Raw genomic sequence first — 21,265 nt, 5'->3', positions numbered from 1 at the left:
TTTAAAGGGTTTAGAAGCTTTGCTAAAAGTAAACAGGCAAATTTCTGTTTCAATACCATTTATTTTTATTATCCAAAACCTCCACAGAATGGTATAAAACCAGTTGATAAAGGTCTTTTCAAAAGGGCAATTTTTACATGCAACAAACTGCACTGCATGGAAAATGCACTGCATGGAAATTATTCTTGTATGGCTTTCCAATTAACAGTATTGTTTTAAAGACGGTAAACTAAACAGACAATGCAAAACAAAAAATCCTCAAAAGATTTAATTAATTTGTGTTCGTGGCAACCACATGGTGACATCTCTTAAAGTTTTACTATGCAAAAGTTGCTTTTTCTACAAAGAATCTCTGTATCTTTATAATAATGCGTGTACACCAAGGAAAACCAAACTAGTTTCAAGATATTTAGATGTAAAGTAAATTCTTAGTGCAATCGAAACATTGAAGTAGTTACAGACATAAATAGGGCATAGGTGAAGAATTGTGCATGAACAGTGTCTCTGAAATTACACTGGCTGCCATCGTCCAGGCCTGATATTTTCCTTCATGTGAAAGTTTAAGCTTGATCGGAAATCGTCACAAAGAAATAGAGAAAAACGTTACATGTTTTGGTTCAGTTTCTAATCTTATTGAAACACTATGTCCTCTCTATGTCTTAATGGCTTTAAGGCAGGTCCACAATGGTGGCTACAGCTGCGGCTTCATATCCATGTCATCGTGTGATGAAGTATAGGACGTCCTTAGCAGCAGCCGTAGCCAATGCTGTAGCTGCCAATAGACCTTATGCATTGACGTCATCCAGCCGCCATCTTAAAGGTGAAACGGTGACAAAATAATAGAAATGCACAAATTTGTACGCGCGGCAGCTCACAGGATTGGCCAATGAAGAACCTCCTTTTGACCTCTTGGTGAGGGCACCCTATTGAAATGGCGTCATGTGCATAAGGTATAGTCGGATACAGCGTTAATCTTTACAAGGAATATGCTTAGAGACTGACTACTTAGTCATGGCTTCTTTCTCCTCTTGGTATCTATAATGTAGAAGTTTGACGTCTGTCTGTGAGATGAATTCCCAACCTGTCTCCTTCATGTGGTACACTGTAGAGAAATGAAAACATGAGATAACGGTCAGCAAACATTTCACAGAATAATATGTTCGAAATTGCCAATATCCCACTAGCCCGGGACTACCAGATTTAAGGTCGGCTACTCATTTTTCCAGTTTGATAAGCCAGTTGGGCTAGTGGAAAAATAATGTCAAAAATGAACTCTGCTAATGGTGTGGTAAAATGAAACACTTTCGGTGACCAATTTGTGACGTAAATCAAGACGTAATGTGTTTTTCGGGCTACCAAAATCTTATCAGGGCTACTAAAAACTATCGACTACTAGCCCTACTGACTACCATGACAAAACAATTAACTCGATCCCTGGAACAACTTTTGAGAACTTTGGAAGGAAATATGAAGCCTTGAAGCTTAACGAAGTTTTCACACAAAGTAAACAAAAATTATATATATACATTGTATATATATAATGAATAGGGTAGATGGCCTTAGCTTTCGATCCAATCCGGACCTTCTTCAGAGGCATAAGACAAGTACAAACAAATACATATCCATTTATAGAAAAAGAGAGGGGGAAAGGGATTAAGGAAAGGATCCAGAAAGAAGCGGGAAAATAACAGCCAATCAAAGTTCCTATTTCAGAAACAATATTGGGGGCTATGAACCAATAGGAGTGAAGTGGCGAGGACAAAGGATGTTTAGAATGAAAGGAAGGGTTACTGGACCATAAAAGTGGTAAATGTATTGTTCGACAACAATGCAGGGAGACATGAAAGGGTAGGATTAGAGAGCAAGTTGCATCATGATGCAACTAACATGGTCAATTAATAAGAATAGCAAGATCAAAGGTATGATGATTTTAAAAATAGGTATGAGGGACCTGTGGAAAAAAAGGGGGGGGTTACTTACATCAGATAGTTACAGTGATGAATTTATAAAAACAACTTTAAACTAGGTTAATTTATACTTTATGTACAGAATATATACAACATATAAGTTCTTAGGCAGAAGTGAAGTGGAGGGTAATGAGAAGTTATTTAACACCAGTACAATCTGGGATGGTTATAAATAAAACAAATAAAAAAAAATATTTCAAGAGAGGGGCCTTTACAAGTAGACTTACAATTAACTACACCACCACTGTAGGCATCTCTGTGGGTCGCATGGTAGATTGCCCTTTGACCTAGGTCGTAGGCTTCTTCTACAGTGAGGTCATCTTTATGGCCACTGTCCAGTACACCATAAGCATACGGGGAGCCAGACCCAACGGAGAAGAGCTTGTTGGTCAGTCTGCTGCCATCACTGTCTACGTAGTACAGGCCCGGACCCTGTTAAGAAATCATTTAACAGAGCTAAAACATTAAAGGATTGTTACAGAGTTGGCAAGAAACAAAAATTGAAAGATCACAGATTTACATAAAACTTACACGGTCTACTGATGATGATAGTAGAAAACATCACTTGAAATATTGCTGTCTGAAATGTTATATTCGATGAAAAATAAATTTTATCTCTCAGTGAGTGTTTCATTCCTTTTTGTTTCTGCATCAATGTCATGCAAAATGTGTAATTGATTTTTCAGTATTTTCTCTTAAGCCAGATGGCAGATCGATCTCAAACTTCTACAGGTTTGTCAGTTTATGTATATGGTTGATTACATAAAGTGCTTACACTGCCAGCAACTGTTCTGTAATGTTCCTTTAAGCCATGTTCTCAAAGTGACAACAATATCCTGAACAACAATAATATTCTGAAAATTAATCATGTGTTTTACGACAGAAAAGCTGCAGAATTTAAGGCAGCAACAGTGGTTAACACATTCAATTTAAAGAGTTTTAAATCCAATGTAAAATTGACGCTTCAAGTTTGATTTTGTTTTTTATTCACTCACCGTCTTGTCCCAGCCGCAGACCATCGTTCCCTACAAGAGACAGACACAAAGATACCATAAAAAAAATCGCACAGACAAAATAATATCACTTTTTATACAACAGGACTTGAAAAGTTGTCATTTTATCCAAGCCAAGTAAGAGGGAAATTGTTCACTTTAAAGGCAGTGGACACCATTGGTATATACTCAAAATAATTATTAGCATAAAACCTTACTCGGTAACGAGAAATGGGGAGAGGTTGGTAGTATAAAACATTGTGAGAAACGGCTCCCTCTGAAGCTGAGTACTCTTCAAGAGTAATTATCCACAAACTTGATTTCGAGACCTCAAGTTTAGAATTTGAGGTCTCGAAATCAAGCATCTGAAAGCACACAGCTTCGTGTGACAAGAGTTTTTTTTTCATTCGTTATTATCTCGCAACTGCGATGACCAATTGAGCTCAAATTTTCACAGGTTTGTTATTTTATGCATACGTGTATGTTGAGATACACCAAGTGAGAAGACTGGTCTTTGACAATTACCAATAGTGTCCAGTGTCTTTAACACAAACATGAAATCGGGTTCTGACAGCTTGCAGTCAGTAAAACTGATAACGGTGAATATTGTTTAAAGTCCACGTTTGGTGGTGTCTGAACATTTAGTCATTTGCATGTTAGATTTGAATATTGTCCTGTACAATGACGTGCTTGATCACAAGTTACCACTTAAATTTGAATTCCTCAGACTATCGAGACAGTTGCCATGTCACATGATTAGCGGCAAGCTGCAAGCTTTGCGTAGTAACATAAGAGACGGTGAACACCCATACACAATTCTGAATGGATGTGTATGGCACAATGGTACCAGGGTTTGCTCATCTGGAGGTTGCTATGCAAAGGTTTGCCCCAGACCATTTAACATAGCAACTGCCTCTATAGTCAGAGGAATTCAAATATAAGCAGTACATTGCGACTAAGCAAGTCAATGTACCAGACATTATTCAAATCTAATTCTCAAATGGCTTAGTTAACTCACCACAGAGAGACCCATTCCTTTGTAGTTGTACAGAATGTTGGCCAGCAGTTTGGAGGCTGCTGCTACAGATATCCGCTCCTTGTTGCGTAACTCATAAATCCTGTCAAAACAAAACGGTTGAGTTTAGTGTACACTGTTAAAGTTCTACCATTTTTTGTTTGCTTAATTTGATCAACGAGATTGGTCCCGCTTGTAGTGGTGAAAGGGGGTGGTAAATGGTATGTGCAAATGGTAGACTGAAGAAGTCGTGTTTTAAGATGGCAGTTCAATAAGGGACGAATGTAAAACTAAACAGGCAAATTTTAGGCTATTTTTTAGATTTGCCAGGGTTATCCAAAGTTGAACCTCCAGTTTGCGCTTCTAGACTCTTTAAAGACATAGAATTTCATCTTAAAAAGGGCAAGGCCATTTCCCTTTTGAAACTTTGCAAAATGGAAATGGCCTTGGGGCACTTCTACCGGTGGAAAATCTTAAAGTCAATGGGAAACTTTTGAAGGTGCACAAAGGTTAAGGCTTGGGCCCAAATTGGTAGAGCTTCTTAAGCAGAAAATATTGCTTAATCTTTTTTTATTAACAACTAAGCAGGAAACCAGTTACATTTTTTACACGTATGTAATATTGTATTTTAGCTGGTAACCTTATTCTAGTAAGCATAGGTTTGTTGTGCTAAGCAACTTTTTATGTTTTTAAAGCAGCTCTATGAAATTGGGCACAGGTTGGCCTTTGTGGCCTGCAAGTAATTCCAGACTTGCTTTAGATCTAAAAATTCTCCCAAAAGGTAGGAACATGGTACAGTTGCCCCACATACTTTGTTGTCAGGCGTGGGAGTCCTAAATGGCTGACTTACCGGCAGCGTTCTGCCAGGACACGCTCCCAGAACATGCAGTCTGCAGCACCTCCGGCCATGGTGCCCAATAAGTATGGGTTAATCTCAATGACTTTCTTCACCGTCTGTGAGGCTGGACAATAAACAGTTCAAATGGTCATTAACTTGACCCTTAATAATAATAATAGGAATAATACTAGGTTTTTAAACAGCGCTTTATCACCTCCCTAGGGGCGTATCAAAGTGCTCAGTATTTTGTCGTGCAAGTTGTGTTGAGCTATGTTTGAAGTATCAGACCTATTCCTTAGAGAAAGTGGACACTAATGGTATTGTCAAAGACCAGTCTTCTCACTTGCTGTATCTCAACATATGCATAAATAACAAACCTGCAAAAAATTTCAGCTCTATCAGTTTTTGAAGTTGCTAGATAATAATGAAAGAAAAAACACCCTTGTCACACGATGTTGTGTGCTTTCTGATGCTTGATTTCGAGACCTCAAGTTCTAAATCTGAAATCAAATTCGTTGAAAATTACTTCTTTCTCAAAAACTACATTACTTCAGAGGGAGCCGTTTCTCACAATGTTTTATACTATCAACCTCTCCCCATTACTTGTTACCGAAAAGTTTTTACGCTAACAATTATTTTGAGTAATTACCAATAGTGTCCACTGCCTTTAAAATAAAATAAAAACAACATGTAATGGTTTACAAGGTGATGTATCACGATTTGCTGCCAATCAAGCCAGGATCACAGGGGCGAACCCCTTCTCTTTTGATACATAAATGCACTGGGTTCTTTTCTGTGCATAACATCAGAGTTTGAATTTGGTGCTCTTAACCGCTCTGCCACAACACTTTCATTCTGACTGGTCCTCATGTGTTTTACATGGCATTTGGCCAGCGGACCACTAGGAAGTTCCAACACTTAGCACTTAATATTAAACATTGCTCAGCCTAGTATTTTTCTTACCAATGTAGCTGCCAGCAGTGGCTCGAGAGTCTACAGCGATTATGACACCATGTTGGAACTTGAAACCCAGGGTTGTTGTACCGTGAAGAAATTCTATCTTGGGTGACGACCCATCCTCGGAGAGGGTCCGCAGAAACTCTGCTGGCTGCAATGGGAAGAAGGATTGTCAAGCTTGAGACATGAGTAAACACAACAAGAAAAACTAACAGCAAAAATCTTCTGCTCATTATTTAATAAATGGCCAGTGACTGTTGTGGGGGGGGGGGGGACTTAGAAAGTTTAATGTAATATTAATAAATGTATAACGTCAAGCAAACATTGTGATTGTGATTTCCAAGATCACAAGATGAGAACACACACCATTTTTTTTTCCACAGAGTTGACTTCTATTTATTTTTTTGGAAGTAAGATTTTTTTGAAACCTACTTTACTCACTAAGTTTAGTATTTTTTAGTTACTTATCCCATGTTTAAAATTAGCAATTTTTTTTAGGATTTTAGGAATAGATACTATTTAAATTTCATATTTTTAGTTTATTTTTATTTAATAATTAATAAACTGACTACATTTATAAAAGAAAGAAACAACCACAATAATGAAAAAGTGCTGGCACAACAAAGTTTCAAATGGCAGGATTCAAAAACGTCTTTTTCACAGATTAAAATGTATTAAAAAAACTAATTCGTTAAACCCATTGGACACTTTCGGTAAACAGTATTGTCCAAAGGCCCACACTTCGTGTATCACAACTTATATATAAAATAACAAACCTGTGATAATTGAGGCTCAATCGGTCATCGGAGTCGGGAGAAAATAACGGGAAACCCACTCTTGTTTCTGCACGTTTCACCATGTCATGACATGTGTTTAAAATAAATCCGTAATTCTCGCTATCGAGAATTGATATTGTTTTATAGTTTTCTCAAAAAGTAAAGCATTTCATGGAACAATATTTCAAGAGAAGTCTTTCACCATTACCTTCTGTAAACCCTGTAAATTATTTGTAAATCTGTGAACTTTTGTTTTTGTCTGTACCAAAGCGAAAGTGTATAATTTTTTTGTTTTTATAAATATATTATAAATATAATGGCTTTATCCCTTTATTTTAAAAGAAGAATAAAACAAGTCATCCATCATGTCCATACGGTTCCATCCATACCCTGGTGACACACTTTACATTACAAATCACACGAAGCATTAATTTACTGAATTGTTCATCATCATGCACCGACCGGCGTCTGCAAGCACTACAGAGAAAGTCATGAAAGTGCGGAGCAGTTGCATTCTGTATGCGCCAGCCAGCGGTCCTACTACTATTGCCGTCAACTCGCCGACTTGCCGTCAACTCAATTTCGTGCCGTCAACTCATTAAATTTACATGAAAAATCTATAAAAAGGGGGCATGGAAGTGTTAAGTCTGGGCTTAAAAAGCCATTGTGAAAAAGCAAGATGGCTGCCGACAGTTTTTCGGCTTCGAGAATTTTTTTTCATGAGAAAAAAACTCAATTTTTATTCCGAAATATGACCTAAAACTTACGCGAATGCTCTTTGAGCTGATACTTTACAGTTCTATGCTTCTTTTGTGGATTTTAAATGTATATTGGAGGAGTTGACGGCGAGTTGACGGCGCAAGTGAGTTGACGGCAAGTAGTACTAGTATAGTAGGACCCCCAGCCAGTGTACAAAGTGGACGATCAGCGTGACAAAACATTCAATCAACGAACAAAAACAAATGCTTCAGATCTCCAATAATTTTGACATTTAAGCACAAACCTCGGCAACAGCCGGTACAGTGAACTTGGGGTTTTCAAGAGGATCATCTCGTAGAAAACTGACGTCCATGCATTGCCGGGATTTGGACCCAAACCCACCACCACAACCTTGCTGGAGATTAAATCCGCACACTGATTCGAGCGCCATGTTGATCAACTAAATTCTGCTTGTCATTCGTGAAGGGCGCCCTCTTCCGTCTTGTATTTATTTTGGTGTCAACAAGTTTTTGGTGTCAACTTGTTTGTGATAGAGTGAGGAGGAGGGACCGGGCTGGTTTTGTCGGTGAAGTTTTCTTCTCTTTCCAAAAATGACAGCAGTACTTGGAAAAAGGATACTCTCAGCACGGAGAGTGCTGCAGGTAGTTTATCGTTGGATATTGATATGAAATTAGATTAGTTCATTTTATTTCATTTGTAGCCCCCAAACTAACGTGTTGTTGCTGATTTTAACTTTAAGGGATGTGGTATAAACCATGATTGTAAACAAAAAATTAAATTTATTTAATTAAAGGTTAAGGATTTATTGTTGATCTAGCCATGGAGGTAGAATTCTACCTCCATGATCTAGCGTAGTGGTGTTAAAGCCATTGGACACTTTCGGAACAGAAACAAAAAAAAGAAGTTCACAGATTTACAAATTACTAACAGGGTTTACAGGAAGCTTGGGTATGGTGAAAGATTTCTCTTGAGTTGAAATAGACTTTATGCACATGACGTCATTAATAATAATAATAATAATAAGACTTGTAATGCGCACATATCCACCCTGCTGGGTGTTCAATGCGCAGTAAAACCAAAAACAAAAACAAAAACAAAACAAAAACAAAACACAACACAAAGAAAAAACAGACACAACAAAATTAGTCATTGAAAACCTGTGACATAAGATAAGTTTTGAGAAGAGACTTGAATTTTGCAGTACAGTGCGGCGCCCTCGCCTTGAGGTCAAAAGGAGGTTGTTCATTGGCCAATCTATGTGCGTTTCGATTGTTTCATCATGAAATGCTTTACTTTTTGAGAAAACATTTAAACAATATTAGTTCTCGATATTGAGAGGTACGAATTTATTTTAAACACATGTCATGACACAGCGAAATGTGCGGAAACAAGGGTAGGTTTTTCCATTATTTTCTCCCGACTCCGCTGACTGATTGAGCCTAAACTTTCACAGGTTTGTTATTTTACAAGTTGTGATACACGAAGTGTCGGCCGCCCTTGGATTGGACAATACTGTTTACCGTAAGTATCCAATGGCTTTAAAAGGCATAAATCTTCATTTGTAATAATATTAGAAAAAAACGGACACTGAAGACAGCACAAACTTGTTGATAAAATTAAAAAGGTGACTTAAATTAAAGTTAAATTTCTTCCTAAAAAATCCATTTAAAAAGATTGAACGATTTATACTTCTAGAAATGTCGATCTACATATCATCTAGTGGTGTAAACAGGCATACTCAAATCTTGTTCTAATAAAAAAAATTGATATTGACTTATTTTGATTTACTTTTAAGTTTTATTTCACAAGATTTTTTACACTTAACTTAACTTAACTTAACTTAAATGCATTTATAAAGCGCTTTAACACTGTTTCAAAGCGCTGTACACTCCACTGTCCCCTCTCTTTTAGATTCCGTCAACTCTTAGACAATGCAGGAACCTACATACGTCCATCAACCGCAGCAAATTCTTTGAGCTACGCACGTATGTCATTAAACCAGCCAGCTTCAAGGACTACCTTGATCTATCAAATGAGAAATTCCATCTGCGAACGGCCCACTCAAAAAACAACGGCTTCTGGTTGTCTGAACTCGGTGGACTCAATGAAGTCACTCATCTCTGGGAATATGGTGAGAAATCTAAATTTCCCTGTTCCCAATAATAGGGAGCTTTCAACGACGAATGGTTCTGCGACGGTATGTAGTTTTCAGCCAAACGCTGACATTGTTTTTCAGTAGAATGCAGATTCATCCAAATTAAGTACTGTTGTAGAAATTGAAGGACGACGGTCCTCAAAGTTGATGCATGCGCAGATGGCGCAAATATAATCACTGCCGTCCCAGAACCAATTCCAGTGTTTACTTGTGACTAGTAAATTCTTGAAACAAAAATCTAGTACAGCTGTTTAAGGACGTATAGTTGTACATAAATACTTAGCTTAAAAACTTCTAGATGATACGAAAATGTTATGGCTATCAAGCGAAATAATGTGTCAAATTATTTACTTTTTTACAGATGACTTTGCTCATCGCACCAGCGTGCGACAGAAACTGGCCTTGAACCCAGACTGGCAGAGTCAGTACATAAAGACAATGCTGCCATATTTAGATAAACAGGAAAATGTCGTGCTGATGGAGTCTCCTTTAAAAAAAACTGAAGATGCACCACTACAGGAGGGAGGTAATAAAAATCATAATCAAATTTTAGTTTAATAATATCAAAGTCTTTTATAGCGCACGTCTACCAAACAAGGTACTCAAGGCGCTGAGTATATACAAACTTCAGAAAGATAGGTTATTGCAGTGATGAATTCTGAGACCATATTATTTTAGCACCTTACAAGGTTTACAAGGTGCTACGGCGCATACACCAGCCACAGCCAGGAACACCGGGAAGAACCCCTTCTCTTTTCTTGCTTAAGGACCAAGTGTCGCGACTGGGACTCGTATGACACTCTGCTGATTAAAAACGCCAGAATTTTACAACCTCAGTGCATTGGGAATGGGATTTTTATCCGTTAATCCGGAAGTTGTTGGTTCAAGCCCGAAATCGATCGTTTAAAATTTACCCAGTCAGTTTCCCGTGGGGTTTATAATTGATTTTAATCACATTTTCTCTGAAGGTGTGTATGAGCTATGCGGGTATGAAGTCAAGAAAGGTTGTGAAGATGAAGTGATGCAACTGATCATGTGTCGAGCTAAGCTGATGGAGGGGCTCGGCGACAGCAAGCTGATGGGGCTGTATTCTACTGAGGTTGGACCAAACAACAGCGGTAAGTAAATCATGCCTTTGTCTATGAGTTGGTAAAGGGAAGTCACATTCATACAACATTCATATATTAATTTCACAGGTAAAAATGAAAAGAAAAAGAAAGGAACGATAACATATTCATACACATAGGAGAGAAAACAAAAAAGTAGCACCCCTGATGGAAAAGTAAACTAAATTACTGTCAATCATTCCGATTGAACCCAGTCAGGAAAATAAATGTGAATGCATAACTCTACCCACTACAAAATTGGTGAGAAAAAAACTTGTCTAAGAACAAAGATTTACATAAAACTTACAAAGTCTAATGATTTATGATAGTAGAAAACATCCCTTGAAATATTTCTTTCTGAAATGTCTTATTATTTGATGAGAAATAAATAAACCTAAATTCCCGTTTGGAGTTTATCGCAAGGTACATGTATATGGGGCTACTTTGAAATTATGAGACCTACTCCTTATATGGCACCATGTCTTGGTTTACAAGGTGCTGTGGAGCAGTAAGATGCCAATCAAACCAGGAACAAATCATTCAATGTCACTCATTCTCCCTGGATAGTATCTGGGGCTAACATTATAAAGAAAGGAAGGTCTCTTCGTTTTAAATGTTAACGAAATTTTCAAATGGATTTCACCGTTTGTTTGAAGGCAGTGTTTTGTTTTCAACGTTTCTGAAAAGTTAGCAGCCGATTGGGAGCTTGATGCGAGGTGGAAGAGGAGAAATAACTATTATAATTGTAAATTTTCTTTTTTTCTTTTTTTATTTCTAGTGTACCAGTTGTGGAATTTCAAGTCTTTAGACAAGAGGCAGGAGACCATGAAGAAATCCAAAGGTACATGAGAACGTTAAGAAACTGCGTTACCATTTTTAATTCCATAGACTAACGGGAAAAAATGATAAAAGGAGACTGCATAAAATGGCAAGCCGTTTGAGAACCGCAGGGCAATAAGAAAAGCACTAGGCATGATTTATTAGTGGAGTAACATCACACATGCATTTATACAAACAGGATTATTACGTCTAATTTGCAGTGCATCTTGTTATTTAATGATGTATTTTTATGTTTGATTGAATTCAGATGATGCAGATGGCCTCTCCAGTCATGTGACCAGTATGTTCAACAAGATAATGATTCCATGTTCATTTTCACTTTTGAAATAATCACTAGATGATTCCCCCCCCCAAAAAAAAAAACTTTCCATCAGCCAATCTAGTCTTCATTCAAGCCGTTCATCTTGTTATATGATGCACTGCCAGACATACCATACCACAGACGGCTGTGTAGAGCTGTGGGTTTTTTTATTGTTTTTTTTTATTATTAGTTTTTTTTTATGCTAGTCGCCAGACACACAAGGCCTGAAGGCCACTTCAAGGTGTTGGCTACAATTTTTTTTTTACCAGAGGCTGTTGCCGCCTACTCTTAGGGCTGAAACAGGGTAACCCCCTTTTACAGTCCTAACTGATGTAGGCTTGGGTATCATCAATTCACAAAGCCTGGCCGGTAGAGCAGAAAGCACTACTTCGTACAAAGGAATTTAACCCCAGACTAGCAGGCATCTTGTTTTTAGACACAATGTGTGACATTCATCAATGATATGAGCAGTAAGATTGTGTCTGAATGGGCAGCTACGGCTACAGCTGCGGCTAGCTGGATTGCCCTGGCAACATGGGTTAAAGTGTAGGCCTCTCTTAATACTTATGCATGACGTCATAATTCTTACCCAAAATGAGGCTATGGGCGCACTTCCCCCATACCTTGCAGTGGCTGCACCCATCGCCTCGTTTTGAGTTAGCATTGTGAAGTACCTCATGCATAAATATTAAGAGAGGCGTATTGGGCATCCAAAGCAACACCCATAGCAATAATACAATACAAATACAAAAAGGCATTTATATACGGATGTTTCATTTAGCAACGACCCTAGCTGTAGCCAGAGCCAGTTTGGGTACATGCCATTTGCAATTAGATTCAAACAAAGTCTTGTATAGTGGCTTACTTAGTCACAAGTTACTGCTGAAATTTGAATTCCTCGGATTAAAAAGGCAGTTGCTACATGTATGAGCAAGTTCGAGCGAGGCACTATAGTCGACCATTGGGTGATTTTTCCTGGTACCCAGGATGTATTGAATGCATAGGTCACTATTGAACGTTGACTTGTGGTTGACAAACAATCGTAGCTTAAACTTGCCCTATGACACAAGGTTCAGGTTTAACTTTTGAATATTAACGCAAGAGATGAAAAGGTAAATGATATTTTTCTTGTAAGTAACGGGAAACACGCTAACTGAGATAATGTTGCTAGAGATTGTTTATTTTTACACAATGACCATGTGACATCAAAGTCATGATTTTATCAGATTATCGTGGTTCAAAACAAGGTGAATTATGGACTGTTCCATATCACGAGGCGATTAAAGACACTGGACACTGTTGTAATTGTCAAAGACCAGTCTTCTCACTTGATGTACCTCAACATAGTATGCATACAAAAAAATTGTGAACTTATAGCTTTATATGAACTCGGTTAAATTATTAAGAAATTGATTTTTAAAGAAACTGCCTTTAAGCAACATTGTTTTTTGTATTGATAATGATGAGCATTACAGGTAATAAACACATGTTTACACAAAGGTATGCAATTGCTTTGTGTTGACTTATTATGTTGTACACAAAGATCACCCTTGAAGTATTCAATAGGGTTTAAAAGTTAGATTTTATCAAAATCGGTTCTGCATTACTTTTGCAACAAACATTGCATGTTATAAGGCCAATTTTTTTTTATACCAATATTGATCGTCCCCTATCGCATTCTATTTTGAGACTGCATAATTTTGTGTTTCTTCAAAAAGACGCATTTTCAATGTATTCCTCATTTTACTTCTTTCAAAAACTTGTAACGCATTAAATAGTGGGTAGCTTGGCTGTCACCTGTAAAAAAAATAAAAGGCCCTCAATCCTTCTCTTTTTTGAACAACCTGGACGATTAACTGGTATTTTTTGTTTTACTTGGTCTTGTAAGTTTGTGATTTGCTTTTAGTTTGTTTGCAGGGATTGTAGACTTTGTGTGCGGCGGCTATTTTCTCCAAATATAAACAGCAATAATATGAACAAACAAACACCCCAACAAACAATACACAACGTAAAAAAAATATATAATTTTTTTTGTTTAAACAACAACAACAACAAGCAAACAAACAACCCCACCAAACATACGAAAACACAAACAAACAAACGAACAAAAGAACACTTTGTTATTAATATTCTTTATTCTTAAAAATTAATATTCTTTTTTTCCTGATGCAAACTTATTATCTTACGTCCTTTTCACACAACTCCCGGGGTTGCCTATTGGGAAGTACCGCTAGAAGTGTCGATGGTAGAAAGCCTATTGGTAGAAAGCCTATTGGGAATAACGATCAGCCTTTTCACACTATGATCCCTTTACCTCTGGTCTGCCCTCTGTCTGCCCCAGCAAATGGGCATACCCCGGGGAACAGACACATCATTGCTCTGGAGCTGGGTAAGCGGTAAAACCCCGGGTTATTCTTAAAACGCGCAACCGGATCCCCGTGGAAAAGGGATACAGTGTGAAATTGTGCCGGGGTAAACCGTGTGGTAAAACTGGCCCCGTTGCCTCCCGGGCTGTATTCCTAGTTATCTTTTTAGGCATACGCCCCATCGTTTGCTCTCTTTTTTAAAGTCTTTAGTGGATTATTAAAGACCGTTCTCTACAATATTATAACGGGTTCATTCTACACAATTCACTGGATTGTACCGGTAAAGTGGAATGCCGCCTCATTGAGGATCTTCTCTGTTATGCGTGGAAGTTTTGGACTTCTTGTGTACTCATTGTGGCGACTATGTGCATGGAGCTGCATTCAGATTGGACCGTTGCAAATAATTATTGGATGGCGTACTTGGAAGACTGGATGAATTCTCGACCTTAGTTGGATGGAAGACGCGTTTTTGGAGGAACTTTCTTGTCACTGGTCAGAAAGACTTTTTTTAAATTAAGAACACTGCAGTATATTATTTCAAACAACATTCTCTCGTCCTTTCGTCCTTTATCTACGTCTTATCCAACTGCAGACTTTGCAAATAATGTTTACTTCGGTGCTGGGCTTGCGAGAACAAATGGAGAGAGCCGGCTATGATCGCCGTAGACTTCAAAGTCTGACACATTCTCTCCATGACATTTTGTTCAGGAAAGGCTCGGGACAGTGCTTAGAATTGTATAACTCTTGGATGTCTATAAACTATTAAACAACTAGGACTTCAACCCACATTCTTTAATAATATTTACATTGAAGTTTATTATTTTGTGATCCTTGCACGTTACTTCCTAAGCCACTTATGTGATCGCTGCGAGAAAGAAAAAAAAATGGAAAGAAACGAACGCGGCCCTAGTCTGGTTCCCATACCCCAAAATCTCCGACTACGCTCTGTCGACAAGAGACGTCAAGGAATCTTTGGTCAGGGGACCAGACTAACGCGGTCCATCCAGAAGACAAAGAATGACGAGAGAGAAGAAAAGAGGGCAAAAAAGAGCAGATCACCACACACGGTGGAAAGACATCATTGATGAAGTGGGTTTGTATAAAACAGTAAAAGTCCTAAAGTAATGTGTATACAAAAATAGGACTAGAGAGATAAGACTATAACACTTTGCAGTAGGCCTACCGATTTCACACCATACGAAACCGCGTAGGTCCACTTGCGCAACGTTTATGGCGTAAGTTGCGCCAGGTGGAGTTCCGCCGATTTCAAAAAAGTTCATGTCATCACGTGGCGTAACTTTGGGCGCAATGCTGAAAGTTACGCAACAAAATGGCGCAACTTACGCACTCGATTTTAATGCGCAAGCTAATAATCTGCCACAAGTTCATATGGGGCCATTGGTTTACAAGTATGTTTTACTCTAAAGAACTGCATACTGTAATTACAGTTATTGCTAAACATATTGATTTATTGATAAACATTATTAATGTCTATACTTAAAAAAAACAATAAAAAACAGATGGGTTTCTTTTCTCCTGAAACCAATTCTCTGAAATGAGGGAAAACGGAATGTTGTAAAGCGTACTCGTGCTGGGGGATGCTTCGGGGAGTTGATAATACCATGCTAGATATCTCAGTATTCCAATCATTCAAGTAGCTTCGTATGACAGATACTGAACAATATTTGGATATGAAAATAATTAAAATTAGATTAAACGTTGCATGCCAACCAATGAAGTGACGGGCTCCAAATCGAGCACGCTTATGTTAAGCCAAACCACTGTAAATGGCGGACGATCTCGCAATGCCTAAGACCAAAAGATTTCAACACACTATGGAGTGCAAGTGTCTTGTAAAAAGGTTGGTCAGGTGGTTTTAAACTAAACTTACTTTTGTTTTTTTTATTGCGAACAGTTATATCCCGTTAATCTATCGGAAACCCATGACACCAGGATACCCATGCAACCAGTCTGAAAAAAGGCCCAGATTTAATTGATCAAACGCCCTCAAGCGTTTGGCCCGGTAAGCCCTCTGTTGGTGATATCTTACACATGCGAACAGACTGACGGACTAGACTGACCTCACCTCTCGATATCGTGTGTCGTGTGTTCGTGGAATTCAATTTATTTAGAAACTCTGTATTTTGAGGAAAATAATATATTACTTTTCATTGAAAGGTTGAGGAACATTGGGGTGTTATTCTTGTCCAGTTTGAAGATACGAAATGAGTAAGTGAGATAATGTTAACATTAATTGAATGAGTCTGTCTGCCGGCAGTCTGGACATGCTGTGGTCGTGGTGGAGGTTCGATGTCTGATGAGTGTGTGGGGTTTGTTTCTTCTCGGGTATGATCATGATCATGATGCTTTATCAATGGTGATATTCTTCAACATCATTCATAATTATTTCAAATCATTTACCTCAGAGGGGCAGCAGTCAGGGTGGCTCAGTGGTTTAGGTCCGTGGCTTACAACTAACTCTGTTGGCCCCAATTATGAGTGGGTTTTTCAGTTTGTTTTTATTTAATTGTTTGTCATGTTTGTTTGTTTGTCAGGTCAGGTCAGTAACAGGGTGTTTGTTTGTACACTCTCAATCTTGAATCAGTCCATGATCAGTCGGAGTCTCTGCTGGTGGTGTCATTTCTTCTTTCAGTTTTCACCGTACATTGTATTTGCTGTAGTAGTACAACCAATTGTACATAAATTAATGTGTCAACAAGAAATAATTATAATGCTTTTTGAAAACAGTCTTCGAAAGCCCCGTTCATACTTTTTGCAAATGCAAAGCAAATTTTGACGTTACATGTATGGCTGTTTTCGCAGCAAATGTTTTGCAGGAGTTGTACACAGTTCAACTGTTGCAAACTATTCGTTGCGAATTTATGTCATTAAAATTTGTATCACAATCGCAGGAAGTTTAATGTCCATAAACAATCCATACAAAAATTAATATATAGCTCAGAGAACTCGACCATCACCCGTCGAGCAACTGACAGTTTGAGAAGAACTTGACATGCAAATGATAATGTTCACAAGACACTTAAAAAGTTATTCACTTCACTAACAAGTTATTCATCATCTGAAATGGAAGCCCTTGTGTTGATTTTTCCTGTTTTTAGCAACTCCCAATAAAGTTGTCGTCGTACCTCGCAACTTTGTACTTCTTGCGGAGTTAGAAGCAGCCCAGAAAGGCACAGGTGATGGAACGATAAGCTGGGGTCTCGAGGATGAAGATGACATGGCACTAAGGTTTTGGAACGGCATGATCCTAGGACCTAGTGGAGTAAGTGCAGATGTTAAAAACGCTTGAACATGGACTGAACCAATCCATTAAGGCACTGGACACCTTTGATAATCATGGTAAAATTTAAAGACCAGTATTCTCACTTGGTGTATCCCAACGTATGCATGAACATATCAAATCTATGAAATTTTGCACTTCAGGGTCATCAAAGTTGCAAGAGAATAATGAAAGAACAAACAAGCACCTTTGTTGCGCAAATGTGTGTGGTTTCAGATGTCTAAAAAAAGCTTCAGGCCTGCAGTCTTTTATTTTTTTGAGAAAAAAATTACCTCTTCCCTAAAACTACTATGTTACTGTACTACTTCAGAGGGAGCTGTTTCTCACAATTTTGTCTACTATCAACAGCTTTCTATTTCTTGTTTCAAAATCAGGTTCTTTATGCTTACCATTATTTTGAGGAAATCAATAGTGTCCAGTGTCTTTAAAGGCAGTGGACACTATTGGTAATTACTCAAAATAATTATTAGCATAAAAAACCTTACTTGGTGACGAGTAATGGGGAGAGGTTGATAATATAAACCTTTGTGAGAAACGGCTCCCTCATTTTCTATGAATTTGATTTTGAGACCTCAGATTTAGAATTTGAGGTCTCGAAATCAAGCATCTGAGAGCACACAACTTCGAGTGACAAGGGTGTTTTTTCTTTCATTATTATCTGGCAACTTTGACGACCAACTAAGCTCAAATTTTCACAGGTTTGTTTATTTATGCATATGTTGAGATGCACCAATTTGGAAGACTAGTCTTTGACAATTACCGATAGTGTCCAGTGTCTTTAAGTTAGATCTGCCTTTGCATGAATCAATTTGTTAATTGATTTATGTTCACCTAAAACTTAGAATAAATAACAGGATGCACAGAAAATAGAAAGACCTATTGGATGTTGCTTAGGATTGTTGGAGAAAATTTTGTTTGTGCAATTGAAACCTTTTCCCAGTAAGAAAGAACTACAGACTTGGAAATCCTTGCTGACAATAACAACATTTCTGTCCCAAGCACATGATTTGACATTTTGTTTTCTCAAGGGTGGGGGGTTGATTTTTTCCAGGCCTTAAACTTCACAGAGGCAACGAAGGTGATTGCCTCCATGCCCCCTGGTCATTGCCTTGGTGCCCTTGAAATGCTCCAGTAGAAATTTACAATTTCCTCATAGGGTGCCCTTTACCAAGGAGAAAATGCCTTGGTGCCCTTGCCCTTTCAAAAACGTAGCATACATGCCTGCTTTTCTAAAACTTTTTTATCAATACTTCCTTGTTTCAGACTGCTTTTGACAATCGTATTTATAACCTGAAGATCGAGTGTGGACCCAAATATCCAGACCAACCTCCCGTCCTACGATTTTACAACAAAATCAAACTCAACGGCGTGAGTGAGAATGGCATGGTGAGATATATAGCAAACAGGGCCCAATTTCATAGAGCTGCTAAAGCACAACAAAGATGCTAAGCACAACAAAAATGCTTACCAGTATAAAGGTACCAGTCAATCTACCATGTCACACATGTACAATTTGTGATTAGTATCCTGCTCATTTCTGCTTAGCAGAGAGTTGTTAAGCAATATTTTCTTCTAAAGCAGGTCTGTGAAATTGGGTCCAGGTATTACTTCCACTTCCATGAAACCAAATCAATTGTACGAACATTTTTGTCAAGTTTACAGACACTTTGATTTCATATTAGGGGATACTTTTGCGGTAAAATCGTGTTAATTTGTTTTCTTTTTTAAGAGATGGTTTGAACTTGATAATTTGACTAGTTTAATCTGCTGGCGGATTTGTTAAATGCTCCCCGTCACTCTGGTTTTCATTTTCAAATAAATAGAATCAAAACTACAGTATGACTGGAAAAAAGTCTGGGTCTGTCGATGTTTTACACTTCACTTTTTTTATTTTGTTTTAAATCTCCAGATTGACAAGAGAATATTCAACACGCTTAACAAATGGAATCGGGAATACAAGATTCGGACGGTACTCTCAGAGATACGCGAAAGCATGACCAACAAGCATAACATCAAGCTTGCCCAGCCTCCTGAAGGGGCTTATTATTAAGTGAGAGTTATTTTTCCCCTCCACTCTTCTCCCCCCCCCACCCCTCTCCACTCCCATCCCCTCTTCTCCTCCAATCTTACAAAACGGCAAACACTGCAATGGTACCAAGGTTCTGCCTCGATCAGGGTCTCCTCACCAGTGTATGTCTTATTGTCATCCATTCATCATTTGCTCGTTCCACACCCTCCTCTACTCATTCAATGCGGGACTTTTGGGATGCTTTTAGCAAGTATGGTTGCACACCATGGTTGCACACCATGGTTAACTAACACCCCCATCACACCGAAATTGTTCTCAATACGTTCTGAAAAATGATAGTAATGTACGTGGCGAGGAAGGAGCGAGCGCGGTGATCGCGATAGTCAAGTGATAGTGTGAATAACAACTTCTTGCACCATGACTACACTTTCCAGAACGTAGTGGGAACAAGTTCGGTTATGATGGGGGTATAAAGGTTGTCTTTTTTTACTTGAACCCAGGCTGGTCGCCCATTGGTTTGGTTGACTACTGGGGTCGCCCATTTGGAACCAGCATTAGGACCATGGGTTTCTTCACTGGTCCTAATAGCCTGTTCCATGTTAACATGTGGAAAGTGCAGAAGGGAACCAGTGACACTATAGCAAAAAGGCAAAGGGAGTGTTCATGTACCATGGTACCGATGGTTGACTTCCAAATGAGTCGTTTGAGTGAGTATATCACTGTGCATGTACGTGCTCGGCAGTGGTCAATCACGGGTCAACTACATGTGCACACTGCTCTAGGTGGCAGCAGACAGAATTACAAGGTAAATCCGTTGTGCTTTGTGCATCCTCAGAACTTCTACAATGGTGGAAATTTACTTGGTAAGTCTGCTGCCACCTAGTTTTCCAAAGTGTCCTATTCCTATCGCCCCCAAGTCTGATCATCTTGATGGCGTGATTGCGCTTGTTTATTACTGTGAGAAAAAGACTTAATTCTCAGTTCACTGGTCAAGTTTCGACCCAATCTTTCCAAACCCCAGTTCATCTCCCCCCTCCCACCACCACCACCAAAAACAAAAGATTGAATAGATAGGTTTTTTTTATTAGCACATCATGTCAGATCCTTTGTGATATATTGCTATAATGTGGCAGCATGATGAATCTTTTTTGCTGTACTTTTTCTGTGACAGATACTATTGGACTAATAACTAACCCAAAAAATGCATTTTCCGTCTGGTTTTCAATGCATTTTTTCCCTCATAAGATAAAGTGATGCCCATAAATGTGAACAATTCACCTTTTAGCCTATTGACCTTCAACCTTCTATTGACCTCTTACATTAAGGTCACATGTGACTACTGTCTGCCACGCACTATTCATTTTAGGAGTCAAACTTGACATACAAGTTATTGTAAGCTTGTTCTCCCTGCATGGCTTTTTAAAGGCACTGAACACCTTTGGTAATTGTCAAAGACCAGGGGTCGATTTCACAAAGAGTTAGGACTCGTCTTATCTCGAGTTAGGACGGGTAACTCCTCCTAAACTTAAACTTAGGATTAATCTTAAGGTCTGCATGCTACAGTGCAGGGTTATGACTCGTCCTAAGTCCTAAGATTAGTCTTAAGTTAGGAAGAGTTTTGTGAAATCGACGGCAGTAGTCTTACTTTGTGTATCCCAACATATGCATCAAATAACAAACCTGTGAAAATTTTTGCTCAATTTTGGTCGTCAAATTTGCAAGAGAATAATGAAATGAAAAACACCCTGGTTGCATTACTTTGTATGCTTTCAGATGTATCCAAAGTCTTTTAGTAGTTACTAGTCTTAACTTAGCCCCAAACATTAAAAAATATATTTTTTGGAGCGAATGGTATTTCAAAGAGTAGGCCTATCACCCGCTCCAACTTTTACTTTCAATGGT

General features: G+C 38.3%; 3 protein-coding genes across 3 annotated transcripts; 2 read left to right on the top strand and 1 right to left on the bottom strand.

The window, feature by feature from the left end:
• Positions 1 to 7,719, bottom strand: LOC117289108 (proteasome subunit beta type-5-like). The gene is made up of 7 exons (XM_033770077.1): positions 7,549 to 7,719; positions 5,776 to 5,920; positions 4,825 to 4,936; positions 3,978 to 4,077; positions 2,963 to 2,992; positions 2,195 to 2,399; positions 1 to 1,102 (listed from the first exon to the last, which is right to left on the bottom strand). Exons 1-7 carry the CDS (start codon positions 7,693 to 7,695, stop codon positions 1,002 to 1,004), a joined length of 840 nt encoding a protein of 279 aa, XP_033625968.1. The 5' UTR covers positions 7,696 to 7,719; the 3' UTR covers positions 1 to 1,001.
• A 47-nt stretch (positions 7,720 to 7,766) lies between these two features.
• On the top strand, positions 7,767 to 11,902 carry LOC117289109 (protein NipSnap homolog 3A-like). The gene is made up of 6 exons (XM_033770078.1): positions 7,767 to 7,906; positions 9,177 to 9,396; positions 9,782 to 9,946; positions 10,389 to 10,538; positions 11,305 to 11,367; positions 11,614 to 11,902. Exons 1-6 carry the CDS (start codon positions 7,856 to 7,858, stop codon positions 11,694 to 11,696), a joined length of 732 nt encoding a protein of 243 aa, XP_033625969.1. The 5' UTR covers positions 7,767 to 7,855; the 3' UTR covers positions 11,697 to 11,902.
• A 4,182-nt stretch (positions 11,903 to 16,084) lies between these two features.
• Positions 16,085 to 20,854, top strand: LOC117289078 (ubiquitin-conjugating enzyme E2 variant 1-like). The gene is made up of 4 exons (XM_033770024.1): positions 16,085 to 16,262; positions 17,153 to 17,316; positions 18,598 to 18,720; positions 19,244 to 20,854. Exons 1-4 carry the CDS (start codon positions 16,259 to 16,261, stop codon positions 19,382 to 19,384), a joined length of 432 nt encoding a protein of 143 aa, XP_033625915.1. The 5' UTR covers positions 16,085 to 16,258; the 3' UTR covers positions 19,385 to 20,854.
• The last annotated feature ends 411 nt before the right edge of the window (positions 20,855 to 21,265 follow it).

This window comes from Asterias rubens, chromosome 4 (assembly GCF_902459465.1).
Source record: "Asterias rubens chromosome 4, eAstRub1.3, whole genome shotgun sequence".
NCBI classification, from domain to species: Eukaryota; Metazoa; Echinodermata; class Asteroidea; order Forcipulatida; family Asteriidae; genus Asterias; species Asterias rubens.
This window is presented reverse-complemented; position numbering and strand designations above follow the sequence as displayed.